At 34.0% G+C, this 22,783-nt stretch overlaps 1 protein-coding gene across 16 annotated transcripts in view; it reads right to left on the bottom strand.

The window, feature by feature from the left end:
• Gyf (GIGYF family protein Gyf) overlaps window positions 1-22,783 on the bottom strand; it is a 47,973-nt gene that overhangs the window by 15,351 nt on the left and 9,839 nt on the right. For 6 of the 16 annotated variants that reach the window (XM_089733844.1, XM_089734131.1, XM_089734394.1 and 3 more), the window contains exons 3-16: window positions 21,919-22,051; window positions 16,023-16,171; window positions 15,595-15,753; window positions 15,116-15,216; window positions 14,758-14,851; window positions 14,531-14,646; window positions 14,311-14,450; window positions 13,780-14,195; window positions 13,085-13,682; window positions 12,781-12,978; window positions 12,525-12,674; window positions 11,699-11,764; window positions 10,066-10,164; window positions 9,059-9,175 (exon numbers count right to left, since the gene is read on the bottom strand). In XM_089733844.1, coding sequence (XP_089589970.1) covers window positions 9,059-9,175; window positions 10,066-10,164; window positions 11,699-11,764; window positions 12,525-12,674; window positions 12,781-12,978; window positions 13,085-13,682; window positions 13,780-14,195; window positions 14,311-14,450; window positions 14,531-14,646; window positions 14,758-14,851; window positions 15,116-15,216; window positions 15,595-15,753; window positions 16,023-16,171; window positions 21,919-22,051 — 2,536 coding nt within the window. The remainder of the gene's footprint in view (window positions 1-9,058; window positions 9,176-10,065; window positions 10,165-11,698; window positions 11,765-12,524; window positions 12,675-12,780; window positions 12,979-13,084; window positions 13,683-13,779; window positions 14,196-14,310; window positions 14,451-14,530; window positions 14,647-14,757; window positions 14,852-15,115; window positions 15,217-15,594; window positions 15,754-16,022; window positions 16,172-21,918; window positions 22,052-22,783) is intronic. The other 10 variants (XM_089734027.1, XM_089734059.1, XM_089734096.1 and 7 more) reach the window with 5 other exon arrangements.

Genomic DNA, 22,783 nt, shown 5'->3' with positions numbered 1-22,783 from the left:
ATGCAAAACTGCTGAAGCCACAGAGTATTATATTTCAAAATAATATGAAGGGATTTCAGTTATCGAATTACATTTTGTTTACGATTTCGTGTTTAATCAGGTGGACTATTCAGTTATGCTACTTAATCACTTTCTTTGATATTTTTTGTTCTTGTTTTGCATTGCTTACTATGCAACGTTGTGATTTTAGCCCAAACGTATTATAATTTACACAGAAGTAATTTAAATGGATTTAAATTTAATTCTAGGTAGCTGATTTGAAAGATACTTCTTTTCTCCTTTGAATTATTAACTTTACTACTTTGGAATTATATTATTTTTCTTTTGAATATAGTTTTCTTATGTGTAATGTATCAGGATATATTAAAACACTGATCGACCACAAAGATAATAAATTTTTTATTTGAAATTCGTAATTTTAAACAGAAAAACATAATGTTCACAGGGTATTTTTTAACATAATATTATTATCATTGGATCAAGAAGGGCACTGGATACAAAAAAAAATCTAGGGTCACAGCTCCAACTTGCATAAATGTCACCTAATCATATTAATATTATAGTAGTATATTAGAAAGGATTGCTAAGAAGCAGGCTTGTTGATATTCCAACCGAAGAGGCGTGTCGCCGATAAATTGGAATCAACTATATTATAAAGTAAGCGAAATGCTCTGGTTCAGCCGACTGATGCTGTCAATGCGAACCTAACTAAAAGCATAGCTAAACCTAAAAATTACACTTTGGTAAAACGGATCGTTATTCATACGTTACAATAAAAAATATATATTATTTGAAGGTCCATAGTTCCCTCTCCAACCTACCTACAATCGGTTACCACCCTACTTTGTAGTGCGAAGTCAACTTTCTTTTATAATCAGTCTCAAAAAAAAAACAGCCAAAAGTATTTCAAAAACTTACACATCTAGTCGGAATAAGGAAAGAAACTATCATTATTCAATTATTAATTTTCAGAATAATACCGTCAAAACTTACATCTAATAAACACCCATCTAACATTAAATGCCTTATGTATTAATAAAGTTCGGAGATTAAACTGAGATTTATTTTCTCGCTTATCTAATATATATTGGAATATAGAAAAGATAAGAGATCTCAAGAAAAGGACAATACAAAAAAATTATACATAATTGTACGTTTTGAAAACGACATGTCAACAACAATATTTAGTTTCATATATAATCTAATTTAGCTTTCTTTTTCGAAAGACAATAATTTAATATTGATCATGGACAAATACGATAGTCAATCAGAATTCCATAAGATATAATTCAAACAATTTATAAACACAACCACAAAAAAAATTATAAATTTTAAATTTATAATAAACAAATTAAATGATGATACTTTATTCATTTTTGTAGCATTACTCAAAAATATTAATGTATTAAATCGCCAAATTGTTTAAAAATTAATCACGATTTCAAGGTTTCATCAGTAAAACCGATATCCATTAAAACCTATTCGTATACAAATAACAGCGGTATTCACAAACATCATTACATATTTTGTATTTTACGTGTAAAACTTTGCCGACAATCTCTCAAAAGGGTCGCCCTGGCAATCTTATTATACCGTAATACGTTTCGTGTTTCAAATTCTATGTGCAGTTTAGTATTTGCATACAATTTACCTGCTCATCCGGTGCGGTTACGTGTAGGTAGAGCGAATTTAACGTAAAATATTGGATAAAATATGTTTAAAACCTAAAGGTGACTAATGATCGTAATACCATCTCCCCTCTCCTCCGCAATTGTAATGAGGAATAAGGGAGAAAACATGCAGTGCTACTTATGCATGTGAAAGTATTTTATGACCATCAACAGCCAGTAATCGTGTACTCAAGTCATCGGTCTTCCTCATCCACCTTTCAACATCGCTTGCTCAGCCTCAGGGCAGGTGAGCAACAAGGTTTTCTGGTCCTCAGCTGGCCAGTTTCGGTAACTTTAGTTATCTGTCAGGTAACTTTTTACTTCAAAGAAACTCCAGGCTTTTTCAGAATGCAATTATTAGGACGTAATTACCCGAACATTCTTCAGCCGAATCGAATTTTCCTCCTTGGTCTCAATCTCAAAGCCGTTTCTACTCAAACGAAGTCTATCACACCTAGTGTTAATCGATTTCGAAATAATGACTATTCAAAAGCATTCCAGTTGTTTTGTTTTTTTCATTCAATTTTAAACCATTTCAATTAGTATTATTTTGTTGTTTTTTTTATATAAGTTTTTGTTCAGGTGCATCGGTAGTAAAGTTACTTAAAGTATAAGCTAGCAGCTCTACGCAAATTCTGCCATTACGACTTGTCTAAAAACCATTAATGTGAGATGTTGACCTCCAAAAACCACAGACCTGAGTAGAAGCGGCGAAAAATCACACCAGGGATTTTTTTGCACCATGTTTTTTAATGTAAAATAAAATTATTAAAGACAAGATAGCTAGTTTCTAATCGAACACTCGTCGTAGCAGTGTTAAAAAGAGATCTAAATACTCGCGACAGTCGCGACACTATACTCTTAGTAAAAATGTTTAATTTTGTGAAATCACTAAATAGATAAGTGTAGGTATTACTTTTGTTTTAATAAAGCGAAGATTCCTTTTTTCACAAATTCAAAAGAAAAACAATAAACTAATCCGATATGTTTTAAAAATTCTAAATATACGAGACTTGACGTATTTATCTATTATTTCTAAGCACAACTTGTATCTTCTACCCACAACTTTGATACCGTTTGAACTCAAGTCTGATGTTTATGAATACCGTGTAGTTATTATCGATGAAAACTTACTCTATCCAGAACGACCAACTATTAAGAATATAAGCAAAGCTACTTTATTTTTATATATAGGCAAAACATTAATGCTTCCTTTTCGTCTCGGCAAATATTGTATAACGCCGTTTTCTAAATCTATATTTATTATTATTATAAACTTTTTGAAATAATTTTAATGAATCTTACTTCTAATCATACATCAGAGACACTAACAGTATACAAATACTGGTACACATAAATAATAATAGTAAACAACGATAAAAAAAAATACACTCGCTTATTTGTAAGCGCTAAGTTCATTATAACCTAATACGGTTACAACAAGTAAACAAAAAGCCGACATAACAATTATCGATTTCTAAATGTCAAATGTCATTCTTATTAATCAATCAATTTAAAAATAAAAGTTTTATATTAAATGGCAATATTTAATCCGCAAAATCTTCATACGTGATTTTTCTTTTAATTGTCATACGGACATCGCATTCAGTTCTTCTCGTCTTACTAGTCCATATGTGTTATGTTCTTAGTTATTGGGCTGAAAACGATGATGTTTCGTTTAAGAAAACAACTCGGTAAAATTCACGATGTTAATATTAGAGCTACCATTAGCCATTATAGAGATAATTTGTATAATCTATATTATATTATAAACATACTATTTGTTACGAAACAAACTAAAAGGTAAAATTGGTGATTTTTTTAAACGACGTGTCCATAGCATGAAATGTAAGACGTTTACAAAATAATGGTAACCCTAATCGTTATCAAGACTCAGGAATCATGAAGGAACTAGTAGGGACGTTTTTAACTATGCCAAATTATCACAAACATAATCTTGTAATTTCTCACACTCTAATAGCAAGACAAATTACTCCTGAATATATACTTTTTGAACATGTTTTAGTTTTCAATTATTGTTTGTTTTTTATTTCATACTTCACTTCCCGATACAATAAATGTATAATATTAATGTAATTAACCTGAAATACGTGTTTTAATTTTAACACGTAAATAACTTGAAAGTGGTAAATTTATTTATTTTCACTCAGTGTAATATTTCATTAATCGACCAAAGCAGCAGCAGCAAATTGTTTATGATAAAAAAAAATGCACGTCATGCATATTCATATGATTGTAAGATATCAATGTAATATTAGTCAGTTGATTCCTCGCACGCATCTACATAATAAACCTATAAGCTCAAGTTGTCGATTTTCAGTGTCAATCAGCATAAAATAAATAATAAACACGTTCGTTTTTACGAAACACCGAATTGGGGAAATTATATTTAGGTAAACTTACCTCATAGTAGGTTTTCGAGCGAATGGCTGTTGCAATCGCCCTTTTCGCAGAGAATCGTTTAATTTTACCAAAATTGGATATAATTTCATTTGAATTACAATATATAATATGCGATATGGATTAGAACGTGTTACAGTTGCGTTATTCAAAAGCATTTAAGCATTATTTTAAGGAATCATGAAATTTATATTTGGATTGTAAAAAAATTTAATACATTAATTTTACATATTCATAGTACTGATGACTGCTACTGTTGTAGTGTAATATTGTATACATATAATTCGTACAAACATATAATACAATATTAAAATTACTATGATCAGTTGTTGAGAACTGTTACCAATGTTTGTTTCGACACAAGGGTCCGCAACGGAGTACATAAATATGTGTTACGCTATCTGCTAGCATATTATTAATTTAAATGATGGTTCTTTTGCTACCCTTTCTCTTTTGTTATTGACGACAAATAAGATAAATACAACATAATATTTATAAGATAGTATGAATACAAATTCTACTAAAAGACACCACAGTAGAAAAGGTTGAATATGATGCTTTTTCAAGTCGTTGTTTATTGTCGCACGTCAGTATTCAACTTCGCCATTATTAAAACACAAAACATTACGCTCAAGAAGAAAAGCTGGCGAACTCAGGAAAGCATTTTATAAAAGAATTCATCCTTTCTTCACGTACGTATTTTCGTTAGCCAAATAACACAAGGTACTTGATTTGTTGAAGATAAACAAACATGTTCACATATTCAAGTATAATTGAAGTGAAGGCTATTTTTTTTCCTACCTATGCAGATAGCCTTGTATTTCAGCTTCACCCTAGCATGTAGGTGAGCTCACGGGGCTCAAACCGGAAGTGTTGCTAACACTGGCCCTAGTAGGAACATTGTTTCGCAGAATCTACCACCGGATCGGAAACGCGACCCGCTGAGAAGATCCGGCGAGAAACTCAATGGGCGTGAAGGCTTAAGACCCCTCCCTGGTGTGGTATTATCGAGCGATGCGACTAAGTCGGTGTTCAAATTCCGCAGATAAATCTTTGAAATACGTACTTTACTTCCGGAAGGAAGTTAGAGTAGAATTTTTTTTTAAATTAAACGATATGCCTATTAATTGCTATTTAAATGCTCTATTAGAATCCGTAATTGCTCCACGTTTATCACTATTAGTTAATTTTTGATTAATTATCAAAAAAAAATTCAAAAATTTAATTTTGCTATAAAACCTAAAATATCCATTTTTTTGTAATTTTTTTTTTAAAGAATTGCTCCCAATTTGATTTATTAATAAAAAAAACATCATAATTTGGCAGTATTTATAATAATGAACACAAAAAAATTCATTTGCATTTAATTGTTGAACTATGACGTCATCAGCGGTCGTTGATTCCACTGAAAGCTATGTTTACACGAATCCTCATAACGACAATTTCATTTTTGCCTTAATGTTTATAATTTAATTTTAAGGTTATATTAGCTTTAAATTAATAAGAGAGGCCGCCCCAGAACAACTTAGCGTCGCCCGGTGGAGCAGGAGCAGGGGTCTTGGGCATGACGTGGGAGGAGCTAGAACAGACTGCCCAAGACCGATGTAAATGGACAAATTTGATTCGAACCCTACACCCCAGCAGAGGGTAATAGGAAAGAATGATGATGATGATGATGATGATGATATTAGCTTTCAGCGGATTCAACGACCACTGATGACGTCATAGTGCAACAATTTACATGCAAATAATTTGTTTTGTATTAATTATTATAAATATTGCCAAATTATGAGGTTTTTTTTTAATTAATAGAGCAAATTGGAAGCAATTCCTTGAGCAAAAAAAATTCATGTTCAAACGATAACAACTTGTAATAAAAATCGAACCCGCAAAAAAATTGATTTGCCTATTACTAAACAATTGAGGCTAGACCCCGAGGTATCAAGGTGGTTGACGATATTCACATTGTTATGACTATAAATTACGGTAACCACTTAGCACCGGATAGGCAGAGAGTCCGTTCACAGGACCAAGCAAAATAATAATTTCCGGAAATTATTGAATAAAAGATTAATAGTGTATTTTTAAATCCCATCACGTTAAAACTCGTACTACAAAAAACATAACTTGCGAATGTGTCTTACACTTTTAAATGTTAATCAAATCAAATCAAGTTTCATATAGAAAGAACAGTTGTTCAAAAACGTCTATAATGACGATTTACACAGACGACAAGACGAGAATATCTGAAAAAAATATTCTTGCCTAGTGTAAACAAACATTAGCCATTACTTTAAAAAGGATTCTCTTCCTTAATATAGTCCGATCGATGAGTTTTTATTGTTGCGTAAAAGAGTTGGAGGTATTAATCGTGCGATATACTCGTTTATATTCAAACAAATACACGCGAATTCAAGAAATTCTCCTTGATTTCTACGCTTATGGTGTTTAAAATATTAGGCTAAACCTATTCGGCGGGGTACTTTATTAACTTTTCGATGTTAACCGATAAATCTCTTTTAAAGAGCCTTTATTTGAGTATTTTGTAAGATTTTATGCTCGCTAACTTCTGTCAACGATTCGGATTTTTAATAAGTACATATAAACACAACATAGTTGTAAACATACATTTATGGCAATCAATTACATTATCCGTAGATGATAAAAGACTGTGTTTGTGAATAAAATAGTCATTCATGATTCCTTGATCAAAGCAAAATTAATTATATAAATACGACTTCATCGGATATATATAATGAATGCTATAATTATAGTTAGATAATTGTGTTAAAAATAAAATTGACAAAGTCTATTTATATAATAATTTCATTAGAGCAAGTGTCTAATAAGCATTTAACTCGATAGCTTATCTTTCCATGAAATAGTTTTTTTATTTTTTATGCCATACAATTTTATCAATAAACCTGGAATTCATATGAGTTCAATGAAAAAGGCCATCCATTGGCATTTTTTATTCATTGATTTGACAAATTGTATTGACCAACAAAGCGGAGTCATCCTTTTGTTCAACAGCGAATAGACACAAGAGTCAAGACAAAGAAAACATGATTAATTTCAGGTTTCAATATTAACGAATATTTAATCAAATGTGAAATGAGTAGGGTCGTTTCAACTCGTATTTGTTTGGTTAGGCAGACCCGGTACAACACGCCATTCCGTGACCGTTAAGCATATCAGCACAAGCATATAAACATACTTTATATGATTATAAAATAATTTAAAAAAATCTGTCAGTCTTTAATAAACTTTAATTATTTTCATGACCGCTGCCAACAATATAAAGAAAGCACAAGCTTGTAGGCTGTTCTTTAGTTTAATGTCTATATGACATATTTTATATTTAAACACACATCGTCATCGTATATATATCGTTGGTGGCTTCAAAGTTCAACTGACTATGCAGGAATAATACAATCAACGATGAATGATGAACAATACTTTGCATGATACGATTTTGTCACATTATATTTGGAAATGGTATTGTCCGTTTTTCTTTCGCGTCTGATGCCTTTCTACGATGTTAATAGCCCGACCGTTGTAATCAGATTTAAATAAAAATCCAAATGCTTTTAGACACTCGCTTAAACATCGGCAAATAATCCGGATAAGATTTCATTTATTTAAAGAATAATAATTAGTGTTTACCTGATTCGAATTGTGGAAGCAACGCAGCTGCCATATAATTTATTTTACGCAACTGCGTTACTGTAGATGCAAAATGAATGATGCGGACAACCTAAATTTCGAGATTTTACTTTTAACAACAAATAAATAATCAAAACCGAATATGTACGTTTTTATTGACGAATTAAAATTCGCTAAAAATATGGTTAGCTTTCAATATGGTAAGATTGTATTTACTGGAACTGGCTCTTATAGTTTCCGAAGCCCAGAAGTTTAGGTATGTATATGCAATTCAAAAATGCATGTCCTAAGGACGAAAATAATTTTCTTTCTTTATGATCTAACTACTATTTAGAATCTTCATCACTATTAAGTCGGTGAATCTAATCTGCTGAATAAGTTATATCGGACAATTATTAATAAGATACGGGTATCCAAACCTAACCTCTGTCACTGATGCTATAACTACCATTCGCTGTCCGAAGTAAATACTAGTAGTGAACGAACCCTATTTTCCTATTGGCATCCCTAATTGCTATTTTAAGTACTGGTTATAGTGCCGATCGTAGACTTCAACAATACCAGGGCCTATTTCTGCCGTGAAGCAGTAATGCGTTTCGGTTTAAAGGGAGGGGCAGCCGTCGTAACTATACTTGAGACCTTAGAACTTATATCTCAAGGTGGGTGGCAGATTTACGTTGTAGATGTCTATGGGTTCCAGTAACCACTTAACACCAGGTGGGCTGTGAGCTCGTCCACCCATCTAAGCAATAAAAAAATAGAAAAAGTTACGAGTCTCGGTTTGAAAGATACGGTTGTAGAATCAACTCGATTTAAACTTCCGATCTGCGTCAATTCTTTCTCTAGGTAATGTTAAATGCATATCAGAAGACAGTAAACAACTTTCCCTATAGAAGCCATTTAAAAAATCTGTCTACGCTTTTTTTTCTTTCTCTCAATGCACTATTCAGGCTACAGAACCGATTTATATATTAAACCATACATAACATAATAGCTTTTGTCCACATCATTCACTGTAAATAACTCGATTTTGCGACTGCAACAACTAAACGTGTAAGTGGATTTATTTAATTTTACATTTCGTAAACACGAAATTTTCGACTTTTCCGTTATCTGAATTCAAAGTGATTTTTTTTATTTTGGAAGCGTTAATCTTTTACATATCAAATTCATCAAATTTCAAGAGTTTAATGATGATTTATAAATTACATTTAAGTTCGTCAATTTCGTGTGGAACGCGTGTGTTTTAATTTAGTCATTACAGTCGCAAATCAATATTGGTTAATTAAATCATCACGTACCTGATCCCAGAACGACATCGGCAGAATGTTGACGCGATTCTCGTTACGCGTGTTGACGCTGTGCTGCATCCACATCATGTCAGATGTGGAAGACGGCGGATTCCAAAGCGATTCAACCTATGAAACGATATATCTATCAATATCCAACCTCTAAACGAATGCAGTCCCAAACCTGACGATATTCAAAAACGTAAAGCCGAACGTGAACATTACCAGCAAATTCCTAATCGGTTTTAATGTAAAATAAAAAAACGATTTTCAATAAACCACATTCCAGAAAAAAGTTTTTTTTTGACCACCTATAAACGACCAATGTGCTTCTGATCAAGAGTAACAGGCACGCGATGCTATCAAAGTCCACAAAGCCATTCTAGTTTGGAGATCCGTTCAAATTCAATATAGTTGGAAAAAACACGGCACAAACCACTTAATTGGGCACCTGGTGGGTACAGATGATTGGAAAACAAAAATCGCAATTGTGAGATCATTTCAATACACGACTGGACCCTTTACCGTTTGCATTGAATTACGAATTTTAAATACATGCAAAATTCAAGCTTTTGTACCATACATACCAAACGTTCTGCTATTTACAAGCTCTCGGATGTCTCATGCGTAATAAATCCAAGACGACACATTGACGTTTCATAGTGCATATAATATGTAGATATACCTGAGTATATTTTCAGATAATTATAGCATAAAGCATAAAACAAAGATAAAGCAAGCAAAGAATGAGAAGCGACATTAGCGGATTATGTCTAATGGTAACAACAATATACTTTTATAAAATCTTGAATGCTCTGGGTTCCATTTTTATTTCGAATATTTAATGGAATACAGATAACGTGCGAGCTGCAATAGAAAATGACATAACACAACAATGCGCTTCAACTAAATTCTAATCTACTTAGCTTTTTTTTTTAATACTACTGATAATTTACGGTCACTATGAGCCTTTTAGCGCTATCGAGCGAAATTTAAATAATACAGGACTCAATAGTTACCATTGGAACTTGGCCGTATGGTGGGTTTCCCATTAGTCCAACGGTACCAAATTGTATAGAATCTACAGGAGTGTTATCCGATAAATGCATATTCATGACCTAAAAAATTACATAAATTAGCACGACATTTTTAACTCCGCAATCGAGCGAGGAGTAGTTAAGTCGTTTTCATTGATAATGGCGATGTCATGACACACAAAAAAACAACACAGAAACGAATTCTATTAGACCACAAGATAACAGTAAGTCATGGAAAAATACTTTTTTTTTATTGCCCTTGTAGGCAGACGAGCATACGGCCCACCTGATGGTGAGTGGTTACCGTCGCCCATGGACTTCAGCAATGCCAGGGGCAGAGCCAAGCCGCTGCCTACAATCATTAAATACATACATTATATATGTACTTTGTTTTACTTTTAAATACCTACTAAAACACCAAATCATCATTTCCCAACTAGTATGTATTTTTCGATATTGTCTGATACCTAAACGCAATCAAAATACCTTATATGTTAAAAAGTTTATTTAAAACTATCAATCAGAATCGATACAATTATAACTACTTCTCTATTAGGTGTAATACCTAAATGCCTAATTTCACTCTTATGTTACCGGTATTAATGTGCATTGTAAGCTTGCACGGGTTAGCATCACGGTCTTCCGCAAAAAATCGTACAATACTATTATTTTGAAGGCAAAATTTGCGTTTTTTTCAATGCAAATAGACTTTGGCCTCATATTTAAACATAAGCGGCGATATTCATGTCGCGATATTTATGGACCCTAATAACCACTTAAGACGAATGCTCAGCACGTTAAGTACGCAGTCAACCTATCAGGAATAATTTTGTCATTGTAATTTACAACTTTCCTACCATCTATAAACTATCACATGTCTTTTTCTATTAAGCCGTTTGAACATATGTACTAAAACATCTTAAACACGTATCATATGATAACGATAATCAAAACACCATTTAGAGAATTAACTAACGCCTCCATAATATGTATAATAATGCGGTCCTAAAAAGTTTTGAAAAAGCAGTAGAAAATTCACATAGGCGTACCGATTTCGGGTGTTTTCGAGCAAATAAACGTTCAATAAACAATGCTGTTCAAATATGTTTCGGGTTTCGTATATACAAAAAAAAAGTAGTTCTCCTTTTACAATTTTTTTTCATGCTTATGTGATAGCCTTGAGAGGCTATTTCAGCTTCACCCTAACGTGTGTAGGTGAGCTCACGGGGCTCAAACCGGAGATTTGCTAACACTGACCCTAGCAAGAGCAATACTTCGCAGAATCTACCACCGGATCGGAAACGCGACTCACTGAGAAGATCCGGTGAGAAACTCAGTGGGCTAATTTTACAGGCAGCGCTACCATTGTTCATAGACGTTCAAAAGGACATTAGAAAATTTAAAAAAATTTTTTTTTTCAATAGTTTTGAAATTAATGCGCACGATGCTGTGTTAGTACGCTTCACTGAAATTTTGTGGAGTTCACAGCACATACAGGCACGACGTGAGTGTAAGCTGCACAAACAACCCCACACCTTCAATAAAATCAGCTATGTTATGATGCACAGGCATTTCGGTATGTATTTACATAATACAGAACAGATAGGACACTTACATCCAGTCCGAGGCTCGACTGCGGATTCAGCATGTTATCATGAGGATTGCTATACGACATCATGTCCTAAAACCAACGCATTCATTAATTTTTGACCTAAATAAAAAATACAATTATGAAATTAAAACTTTCGAAGAAAAACTTGATTTAAATTAACTTAATCAAGTTATCAACTCGTCAGGTTGTTATATAATCTTTTTATATAAAATATGTTATGTATATCTGAATCAACAACTCAATTAAGCGATATGAATGATATTAAATTGAAGCTATATCAGTGATGTTAGTTTCGTCTTCAGCTGCATAAAAATAACGCATGTTTACTGGTCTAAAAAAGAAGATAAAATTCTTAGATAATTCCTGCAGGTTACTTCTTGATTGATTTTAATTGATCATCTTGAATTTGTGCAGACACTTTCGTTATTGCGTCACTGTACCAAACATAGTTCTTAAGCTATTACCTGTTCTAAATCATATCGTTCACATTAGTCACTTTGTTTGCAACGACATAAATGTTAGACAGGTTGGTATTTACAAAACAAAATAGATGAATGCAAAAAAAAACTATAAAACATAACGACATAATGAATAAAAATCAGACTACCAATAAATATTTGCAATCTAAGAAGCGGCAAATAATAATTTATATTTATATATGGAACACATCAACCGATGAAAGTAAAAAATTTTGATGATACGAGTAACATTCTTAAATGGATTTGTTAGAGTTATAGATGACGGGTTTTCTTGATTCACGTTCAATTTATGTTAGTAATAAATTCGATAATGGTCATCGAAAATGACTAATAATCTAAACAATATTTACCATTTGCGCAAAAGGCACCACAGGGCCATAAGAGCCGAGCGGTCTCATCAAGGTGTCACAGGCCCGACGTACCATCAGGGTCGAGCTAAAGAATCCGGCCCTATACCAATTGTACATTTCCTTCGAAGTGAATGGCCCTTGGATCATTTTCTACGAGAAATATTTTTATTTTTCGAATTAAATATACATATATAGTTTATGATGCATAATTAATAATGCATGCAGACAAACATGCAATAACGAAATGACGACTTACTTTCGGGTCCTCGTAGTACCACTGGTCAGACAAGCTATGAGCAGTCGATGGTGGCGGCACAGATGTGTGCTGCATCAAGCTGTTGTAAATGGAACTAAATGTTCCAGCTTGATTCCCAGAATGTTGAAGTCCATGCATCGGGAACATATTGGACTGGTTGTTATGGTTAGGCATGGGGATATCGCCCGGGGATGACATCTGTTCAGTTTAAATTCTAATAAGTATCCTAGCAGCGCTTAATTATTTATGTCACACAATTTTACGACATTTAAACAATTTTTAATATTATGTGCAAATATCTCACCGATGAATTGTTACTATTTTGTCCCATGAACAACGAATTGTTTACAAGATTGGGTGTGCCAAGACCCGAAATTCCACCACCTTGATATCCAGCCAGGCCTGTCGGTCCACTCTGCATTCCTCCTACACCCAATGGGTTCTGTAATGCACCACCGCCAAGTCCAGTATTGGACATCTGATTAGAAAGCATAGGTGGTGGAACTCCAGTAATCGGAAGCCCAATATTGGGACGGGCAATTGGTAGACCGAGAGAGGCATTCAAAGCATTGTTTGTGATTCCAACTTGTATCATGCCCGGTTGCAGTCCAGACTGCATATTTGGCGGCGGCAAAATGGTCTTATTTGGATTTATGGCCATGCCCTGTCCCGGAAGCATAGGAGGTGGCACACTAAACATTGAAGCGTGTATGTCAGGACGAGGATGGACTACTGCGGATAATCCTCCAGGCATCATAGAGCTCTGTTGATTTGCCGCAGCCAACAAAGAAGAGTTGGTGGACTTGGGCAACTTCTGGAGGATGTCCTTATCTTCTAGAGCTAAGTCAAAAAGATCATCGACAATTTTGTTTTCTGCTGATTTATTAATCTTATCTTGAGAACTGCAAAATAATAAGATAGTTAAGTATAATTATTATTATTTTCTAACAATCAGCTGTATGCTGATTTAAGTTAACAGATCAGTAGTTTTCACCCAACCTTGGCAAACGCAAAATCCCAGGTTGGCGTTCCTGCTTCTCATGCGAGTCTCCTACGGGCGATACAATATTTTGGTGCTTCTGGCGCAAATTGTTGTTAGGTGGCATCATCATGGCAGATTTAAAATTGTCTTCATTAGTCTGTTTAGTCTTGCTCTCGGAACGCATAAGACTCTCAAAAGGTTTAACCTCTGTAAATTTAGGCTTCGGCAAAGGTTTCTTATTCACTTTCTCTTTCTTTTCATCTTCCTTCTTTTCTTTAGGCACTATAGCCTTCTTTGGAGTCTCCGGAGGACTATCGCTGACAGTGGCATCCGAATCCTTTTCAGATTCTTCATCATCAATTTGATCATCTTTGGCAGATAACGTTTTCACTGCAATGTTAGCACTTGCCTCTGGGATCGCAGCACTGGCTGGCTGGAATAACATTAAAAATATTTTCTCATTCCTTTTATTAGAATTTAAGTACATTAACAACTATCGTTACACTTGTAAATTGGTAAATAGTTTTTGATAGTAATATCAGACTTACCTTCTTGAACTTTATGTCACCAGCATCAAAGCGTTTGGGCGACAATTTTTTGGCCTTCTCTGAGGCCCACCACTCTTCAGAGCCTTCCTCGACAGTCTTCTGACGAGCAAAGCTTCCATGGGTATGTGAACGCGTTAACGCTGAAAAGAAATCGTTCGCAAATAACACAACGACGTTTTACCAAATTATTAAAAGGTGATGATAGTTGTTGGTTACAAACACTGACGAAATACGTTGTCTTGGTTTTTGGGTAAGTTGCTGTCATCATTGCTGTATCCATGAAAAGCACCGGAGGAATCAAACGTACCACCGCAAGCTTCGGCGTTCTCCATGGCCCTGGAACAAAAACGATTTAATGTTATTTTTTCATATCGACTTTTATTGATTTCAAATTTATATTTTTGTGGACTATTGTTTTTTTTTTGGACTATTATTACTAAATTATACCATTCAGGCAAATTGTCATCATCCCCCGCCCAATTTCGGCGATTTGGATTCCATGATTGCTTTTCTTGATTTGGTCTTTCACCCCAGTCACGATCTAAAATAAAACCGTGAATTATTTAGATTATTTGATGGATGTAATTGAAATTTATTTTAATTCCTGACAAAGATGCTGTGAGTACTGACTCCTGCATGTTTTTCGACAAAAAAATTCACTTGCCAAAGACATGCAATGCTCCTCCTTAAGGCAAACCCAAACCGCTAATCTCGTGGACGGCAGTGACTACTTTCCGTTGGATGGGTAGCATGCTCTACAAATATATCGGTTCTAAAACGAGACGTCGCAACTTCAAGTACTGACCCCATTTGTCCTGACCTCTAGATCGACTCGTATCGGCACGCCACTCATCACCTTCATCTCGAGAGGATTGACGCCAGTTTGTGTTCGGACCTGGCCGTTTGCTGAAAATATCAATTCTTTTAGTATTTTAAACCAAACTTTGGAATTTAGTATACAATTTAAAATTTACAAAAAATTAAGGCCAATTGTATTTATTTGCAATTTTAGATTAAATTATTCAAGTTTTAGAAAAAAATATTCATTGATAATGGCCAATTACAAACTTCCACTGTGCCTTAATGATGATAACATACAACATTTAAAAATTTTCTGCACAATATAATTGTCCACATATAATATTTATGTGTGTATGAATGGGTTGATTTAAATTTCGTTACATTGTGTATTTTAACACAAATGTTTACAGAAGTGATAAAGCAATTTGAAACTTCAAATTTAGAGTTAAACTCACTCAAAAATAAATAAATCAAACAACTTACTTCCGATATGGTTTATTTGGGGTCCAATCAGTTTGTTCTCCACTATTTCTATTATTAGGTGGATTACTGGCACTCCAACTTCTATTGGGAGGCACTGGGTCATCTTCGGGTCCACTGTACAACGGCATCCTTGGGTTTATGACATGCCAAGAAGAACTTCTAAAATTCAAAAACATTTTTGCCAATTTATTCTTTGTTTTTAGATTACAATGGTTTTGGAATGTTAAAAACATTGAATCATCGCATCGTTTTGGGTCAGGAAAAGACAAGACGGTGATACTAACCCGTGAGCGATCACTACGCGTCTTAGCGGTAGTGGGTACGTAAAATAAGAAATTTTCTAAAACAAATATGTTGGGATAGCTATATAAAATGAATCTGTTCTAACCACAATGTCAAAATGATATTCATGGCTGCGGTATTATTACCTGACTGTCGGTGTTTGTCGTATAAACATGCCCCTGCCCCTTCCACGTCCTTCTACTGGATGATGCCCACGTCCGGCGCCTCGTCCCATCCCATACCTTTCTCCCGACGGGGCTCCCCCTGTGGGTGGGACACTGCGTGCAGTGTCGCGCTATAACAAATTTAATTCCTCTTGTACAGTGCCTAACATGTACAGTATTCAACAATACGTACCATTCGGTGTTTAATATAATTACATACAAAATAAAAAACTGTTCGAAAAAGTGAGCATTATATACATTACGAAATCTATACAAAAATAGGCAGAGACAAAACAGATAATACCATTTTCTCATATATTTATCAACTGATTTATACTTTTTAGTTGTTACGGGGGATTTATGTTGATATTTTTTTTATACTTGAATATTTGCGTCAATAAAATAAGATAGACATTTTTTAAAGGTAGAACAGTTAAGTTTTCTTTGAATCGAACCTATGAGCTGCAATATTAGCAATAGTATTTGAGAAGACCGCTTTTTCTTTTCAAAATATCAAAAGAAAACAGCATAAGATAAAAAAAAACGAATTAGGGTCTAATTTCGATCATTGAACTGATACTAGTCCAAATTAATAAATGAATTTATTATGTACTTCAATAAAAAACAATGAAAAAAATACTGATTTCAAAAGGACAATATGCCCATTTTCTTAGGGCGTTTGGGCCCCAAAAAAAGTTGTCGTGTCATGATGGTTTTAACTTAATTTGATAGACAAAGAAATATCGTTTGATATTCAGAAAACAATTTTTATATTCTCACCCAGGTTTAAGAGAAATCTGTTTTTTTACTGATTTTAATCTGGTTAATTTTGCTAGAATACATAATAATATATAAGAATATATAATAAGTCCTTATGTACATTTTATTATTATTATATACTCATAATAATAATAAAATGAAAGTGGTTTCTGAGAATGGACTTCATTCCTTTTTTCGGAAATGAAAATCCGGAAGCCGGCAACGATATTCTTGTTGTTGTTTTTAAATTCGCCAATCGACAGGCAAAGAGCGTAGCCTATACAGCCTAGTCTATCGTAGTTATATTATTTTCATGTCAAGGAAAAGCCTTCGTATCTCTTTTTATTGCTTTTTGGAAGTTTTGACGTCAACTCGACGAATAGCACATTGACTGAGCATGAGTCTCCGCAGACCTTTTTCTTGAAAAAAAAAAAAGTCACTGCTATGTTAGCCACAGTTTTATTCCAATGCCTCAATAATCGTGAACAACGATTATTGACGTTTAATACACAAAAAAACACCCAATTTATATATACTATTTATATATACAATAAACTATTAAAAAACATTAAAATAAAACTTCAAGTGACGCTTTAGTCGGGTTGCTGCCAAAACTCTATGACCATAGATAATAAGAATAAGTAATGGTGGGCCATTGAGATTTTTACTAATGGGATCATTAATGTCTAAAAATATTAAATAATTCATGGTTTTAAGTAATAATTATTATTACAATATATAAATATTGAATTGAACAAAAATAAACTAAAAAAGTCTGTGAATTATAACCATCAGCTACTTTTTTTTATTTGTTGTTCAAGTCACAGCAATTCTTTCGTTTGGCAACATTTAGGTTTACTGTAAGGCTGTATAGGCTAAGCCCTTTGTCTGCCTATTGGCGAATTTAAAAACTATGAATGATGAAAGTACTCAGTTTTCGGATGTTATCAAATAAGTATTTTTTTTTTTTGTAAAACAATGCTAGGGTGAATGAAATGTTGATACACAAACTAAACAACGTGAAAAAATAAGGCCTAGTTTTTCAAGTACAAATAGTTTTGACACAAAGTTGGCCCACTTTTGGGCATTGTCCTTTAAGGTGTAGTTTGTTTTTCATTTTATTCAACGTAAATCGCGCTAACACTGGTGGTAGGACCTCTTGGGAGTCCGCACGGGTAAGTACCACCACCCTGCCTATTTCTGCCGTGAAGCAGTAATGCGTTTCGGTTTGAAGGGTGGGGCAGCCGTTGTAACTATACTTGAGACCTTAGAACTTATATCTCAAGGTGGGTGGCGCATTTACGTTGTAGATGTCTATGGGCTCCAGTAACCACTTAACACCAGGTGGGCTGTGAGCTCGTCCATCCATCTAAGCAATAAAAAAAAATCCTAAGCCATTTAGCTAACCAATATATCTGAACTATCTCAAAAAAAACACAAAATCAATTTTAAGGTAAGATTCTGCGTTTTACATTGAATATATGGAAATATGAAATCTGGCAACGGTTGTTTTGAAAACATCGATAAGTACGTAAAAACAACCTTGACCCTAGGATATAAAGCTCCGTCAAGTATTCACCGCAGAGCTCCATGGCTACCGAGGGGAGAGCATATATCTCGTTGCACTCACACAGCGCTACCAAATTAATCTAGTCTAGTACATACAGTTGATGCACATGGCAGGCAAGCATCGCAAGGGTTGGCCCTTCATCCAATATAAAATCAAATTTCAAAATAAAGAGTGCAGATTTTTTTAAAACTAAACTGCGCATCGGTTGATTTACTTAGCGAACGGTATTTGTCCTTCAGAAGCGTAACACGCACGAGTACTGCTTACTGCATATCAAGCAACGGAAAAAGTATGTAATCGTAAATTTACATGAACACACGACGGTAAGCACTTATCAAGTCCACAGAGAGAGAAAAAACATTGTAAAATTATAACAAATAGTTCAGGCATTTTATTTATTGGCCATCAATCATCATCATCATTCTCCTGCCCTTCTCCCGGTCACCTGGGGTCGGCGCAACATGTTTTCTCCATCCATATTCCTCTATCATATACCATTTCTTCGCTCACTCCCTTCTTCGGACTTATTGGTCATCAATGATATCAATAAATACCATTAATATAATATAATATAGAGAGGTGAAAGCCTATTTGGTTTATACGACATTTCGCTTAATACACGCGACTTATCTCTGTAATTAAAAGTGCGTTTTATTTGGTATTAGCATCGACAGTTCGACCTTTTTAATAGAACTTCAATTAAATTTACTACATTCAAATAGCTGAAGATATTTTTTTTGTTATGATATTTTTACCAAAATTTAACTTTAAATGGTTCTTCTGTGAAGTTACGAAAATTTAGCTTAAACCAAATGGCAATTTGACCCCTCGATATAAAAGAAAACCGACAACAATGTTAAGCTCGATTTAAAATTGTTTTGCAGTATTAGGGCGATTTAATTTGTAAACTTAATGTTCAAATATATGTCTACCTTTTGTTACTATCCCAACGTTAACAAGGAACTAAGTGTTAAGTCAGTGATGACAGGAATCCCGAAGTCATTACAATATGAATTTCGCCATCCATAGGTATGAGATTGAAGTCTTAATTCTATTGCAACCACTATTGTCCTAACTTGAAACTGGAATGCGCCTTTGCCTCGTGACATTATGGTGATAATCCATACTAGTTATAATAAATTAATAAATAATTGAAAACAAATCACGCACGGTCATCCGGCCCCAAATTAGGATTCCCTGTGTTACGGGTACCTGATTTTTTTTTTCCTACCTAAGCTGATAGCCTTGAGAGGCTATATCAGCGTGGGTACCAGACTGAGATACTTATATACTGACATACTTATATACGCTTCAATATATACATATATAGATAATAACCACCTATAGCAAACAAACCTGTTCAACACACGAATGTTTGTCCGAAGTGGGAATCGAACCCTTGGCGTAACAGTCAGGCACACTAAATACTGAACCACCGGGTCAGTTCACAAATATGGGTATATTTGTGAACTAATTAAATGTTCATAAAATATACTTACACGACTGTACCGTAACTAACTACTTAATGGTAATTCCAGTGCCATTCTTGTGGACGTGACGCATAGATAACTATAAAATATACTTTTGTTTTGATACTGTGGTTATTAAACACACTATTCATAAAACACACATCAGAATTAATTTTTAAATGGGCACACTATTTTTGTCGACACTTTGCCCTAATAGTGCTGCTCCTACTACTACCGTGACTACTATCATATATTTTTAAGACCCGTTTAGTTCAATTGTAACCTACAATTTTAAGTGCGTAATTTGTACAATTCATGCACGTATGTATGTATGTGCACTTTTACAAAATCTTTATTTTGAAATGGAAATAATGTTTTAATTAATAATGTTACCTTTAATAGGTTAAGTATGAGGGTACTGGAAAACTTGTTTGATCGACTGTGATAATGAAAATAGCTTTATTGCCGTCGATGTCAGACAAACGTATGGACCACTGATGACCATAGCCACCAAAGCAAAACAGATGAGGTTTTCTTTCGAAATATCATTTGCATTTATTTATAATCGTGAAATCATACTGAAAATAACATAGAAAACGACTCTTATATTTATTGTATTTATGCAAAAATTGCCATTTCCAGAGAATAAAGATTTTGTGAATTAGTAAAGATTGTTTTAATTTACGGGAATGAGTGTCAATAAAAAAAAACAAATAACAATGTAAAACGATTGATGTAAAAAAATTCATACAATTTATATTAAATATAAATCTGTATAGATTTACTGATGGTAGAGCATTATTGTGATTATACAGACCAGTATTCCCGTTCCGTCATATTTGAAGGAAACACGTGTGTTACACAGGTACAATCTAGATTTCAACTACGTGTCTCAAATGACAGCATTCACAGTGATGTGTATGGGCTCTAAGTTAATACCTGGTATTTCGTGATCTGGCGTAAACAGCGATAAGTATCATTGGCGTTAAGGATATCCGTCAGTTTTATAAAACTGTGTTTGTATTGTTTCAACGAAAGATAGCAATTTTAATTCCACAGAATTCCGACAGCCCTAGGTACAAATTGCAGTACCTAGGGGAGCCTTAGGTATATCGAGAGGGAGCGTTACAAAGCGCGGGAGGCTCTTTATATATGTACGTCGGGTGCTTATTATTTGGCAAACGGGGATGGTTTTGTTGATTTTTGATACACTGATTTCATTTGATTTCAAACGAATGGCAATGAAGCCTTCTCTTAATAATAAATCCGTCTAATGAGTAATCTGGAAAACATCCAACATATTTTGTAAACCAAGTTCCATAATTTTTCACATCATCATGGAGACGTTTGGTTTGCGATTGTCTGTAATTATTGTAATTATTTCATCCTTAATAACTTACATTTTATCTACATCGTTCATTAACGGCAACCCTTAGATAAAACAATGAAGTCCATAGATTAAATAAACATGACTTAGCAATTCAATAATCCGAGCGTTTCGGTTGGTACGCTATTTCGGTAACATCATCGAACATAGGTATAGTAAAACCGTGGTTGCCATATACCTTTTTGTTTTAATTGAAACAAAATATTTGAATTCATTCAGTTGTTTCTATGCGCCCGTTAATAAATGCCCCTACCCAATATAACTTCTACTGTTTGTCATTTAAAAAAATTGATCAATTTAATCATTTGATCAATTTGATTTTTTGTAATGATTTGCCAGTGTGCGATCAAAACCTTTTTTACTATTTAAGAATATTCATTTAAAATAATACTCTACTTAGATGAAATGCACTCTGAGAATAATGTAGTCCACTGAGTTTCTCGGCGGATCTTCTCAGTGGGTCTGGATTCCAATCCGCTTGTAGATTCTGCGAAGCACTGCTCTTGCTAAGGCTAGTGTTAGCAAATGCTCTCAGGTTGAGCCCGTGAGCTCACCTACCCGTCCGCGCATAGCTGGAATAGCCTCTTAAGCTACCAGTGAATAGATAGGAAAAACAATGTAAGTAAAAATAGTAACGGTATTCTCACGTCTCCGTTCGACGAGTTTAGGAAACATTGAATTTAAACGACTTACCTCTTCTTCAAATGTGTTGTCTAGGGCTGCAGGTGGTTTTCCTCGAGGTTGGTAAAGGGTTTCAATGGCTTTCAGTTCAGCTGGAGCTTCTGTGTTTCGGTCATACAATGCTAACATCTCTTCCCTTCCGTACCTGTTGTCAATGAAAAAAACGAGATATGAAATAAAAATACCAAGGATTTTATGTTCCTCTAGAAACGTTCAATCGATTAACGCAGCTATTTTAGATAGTAGAGATGAAATCTAGACAGAAGGCAGTTGGTGTGGAAGTTAAATAAAGAAGATGATAGTGAAGAGAACATTTCGAGCAAATGCCCTAGAGCATACTCCATGGAACACTCGATAAAACACAGAGAGAACTAAAATCCCAATGTAATCCAGGATTCCAAAGCATTCATTTAATCAAGATTTTCGATCATTCTTCTCTGGATTGTCAGTATCTACCATTTATTAGTTATATATAAAATGAAATTCAACAAATTTAAGTGGAATTGAGACTTTGCGATCACTTTACAACTTTCCGAGAAATGTGTATATTGCACAGTGTCTTACTGGTATAAGCATATTATTGCAATGTGCACAAAATAGTATTAAATTACGTACTTATGAGCAAGAGTGTTAAATGACAAAAGACTCGGCACTGTGTCTCAGAATTCAGCAACTCTGTTATAAAATTATCGTTCTTATAATCCATAAAATTCATTGGATAAGCAAAAACTGTTGGTGTTAATAGATTATTTGTCTTAGTAACATACTTTTTTATAGTATTGTCTCTCAATATGCAAAGCAATATATTCGATGTTTTATTATAAATGGAAAAAGTAAAAAAACTGTTACATAAACCATGAGGGTTCCGTTTTATTTT

Source organism: Bombyx mandarina, chromosome 01 (genome assembly GCF_030267445.1).
Source record: "Bombyx mandarina strain Sakado chromosome 01, ASM3026744v2".
In the NCBI taxonomy this organism is placed as follows: Eukaryota; Metazoa; Arthropoda; class Insecta; order Lepidoptera; family Bombycidae; genus Bombyx; species Bombyx mandarina.
The sequence above is the reverse complement of the archived record's forward strand: the minus strand, read 5'-3'. Positions and strand labels throughout refer to the sequence as shown.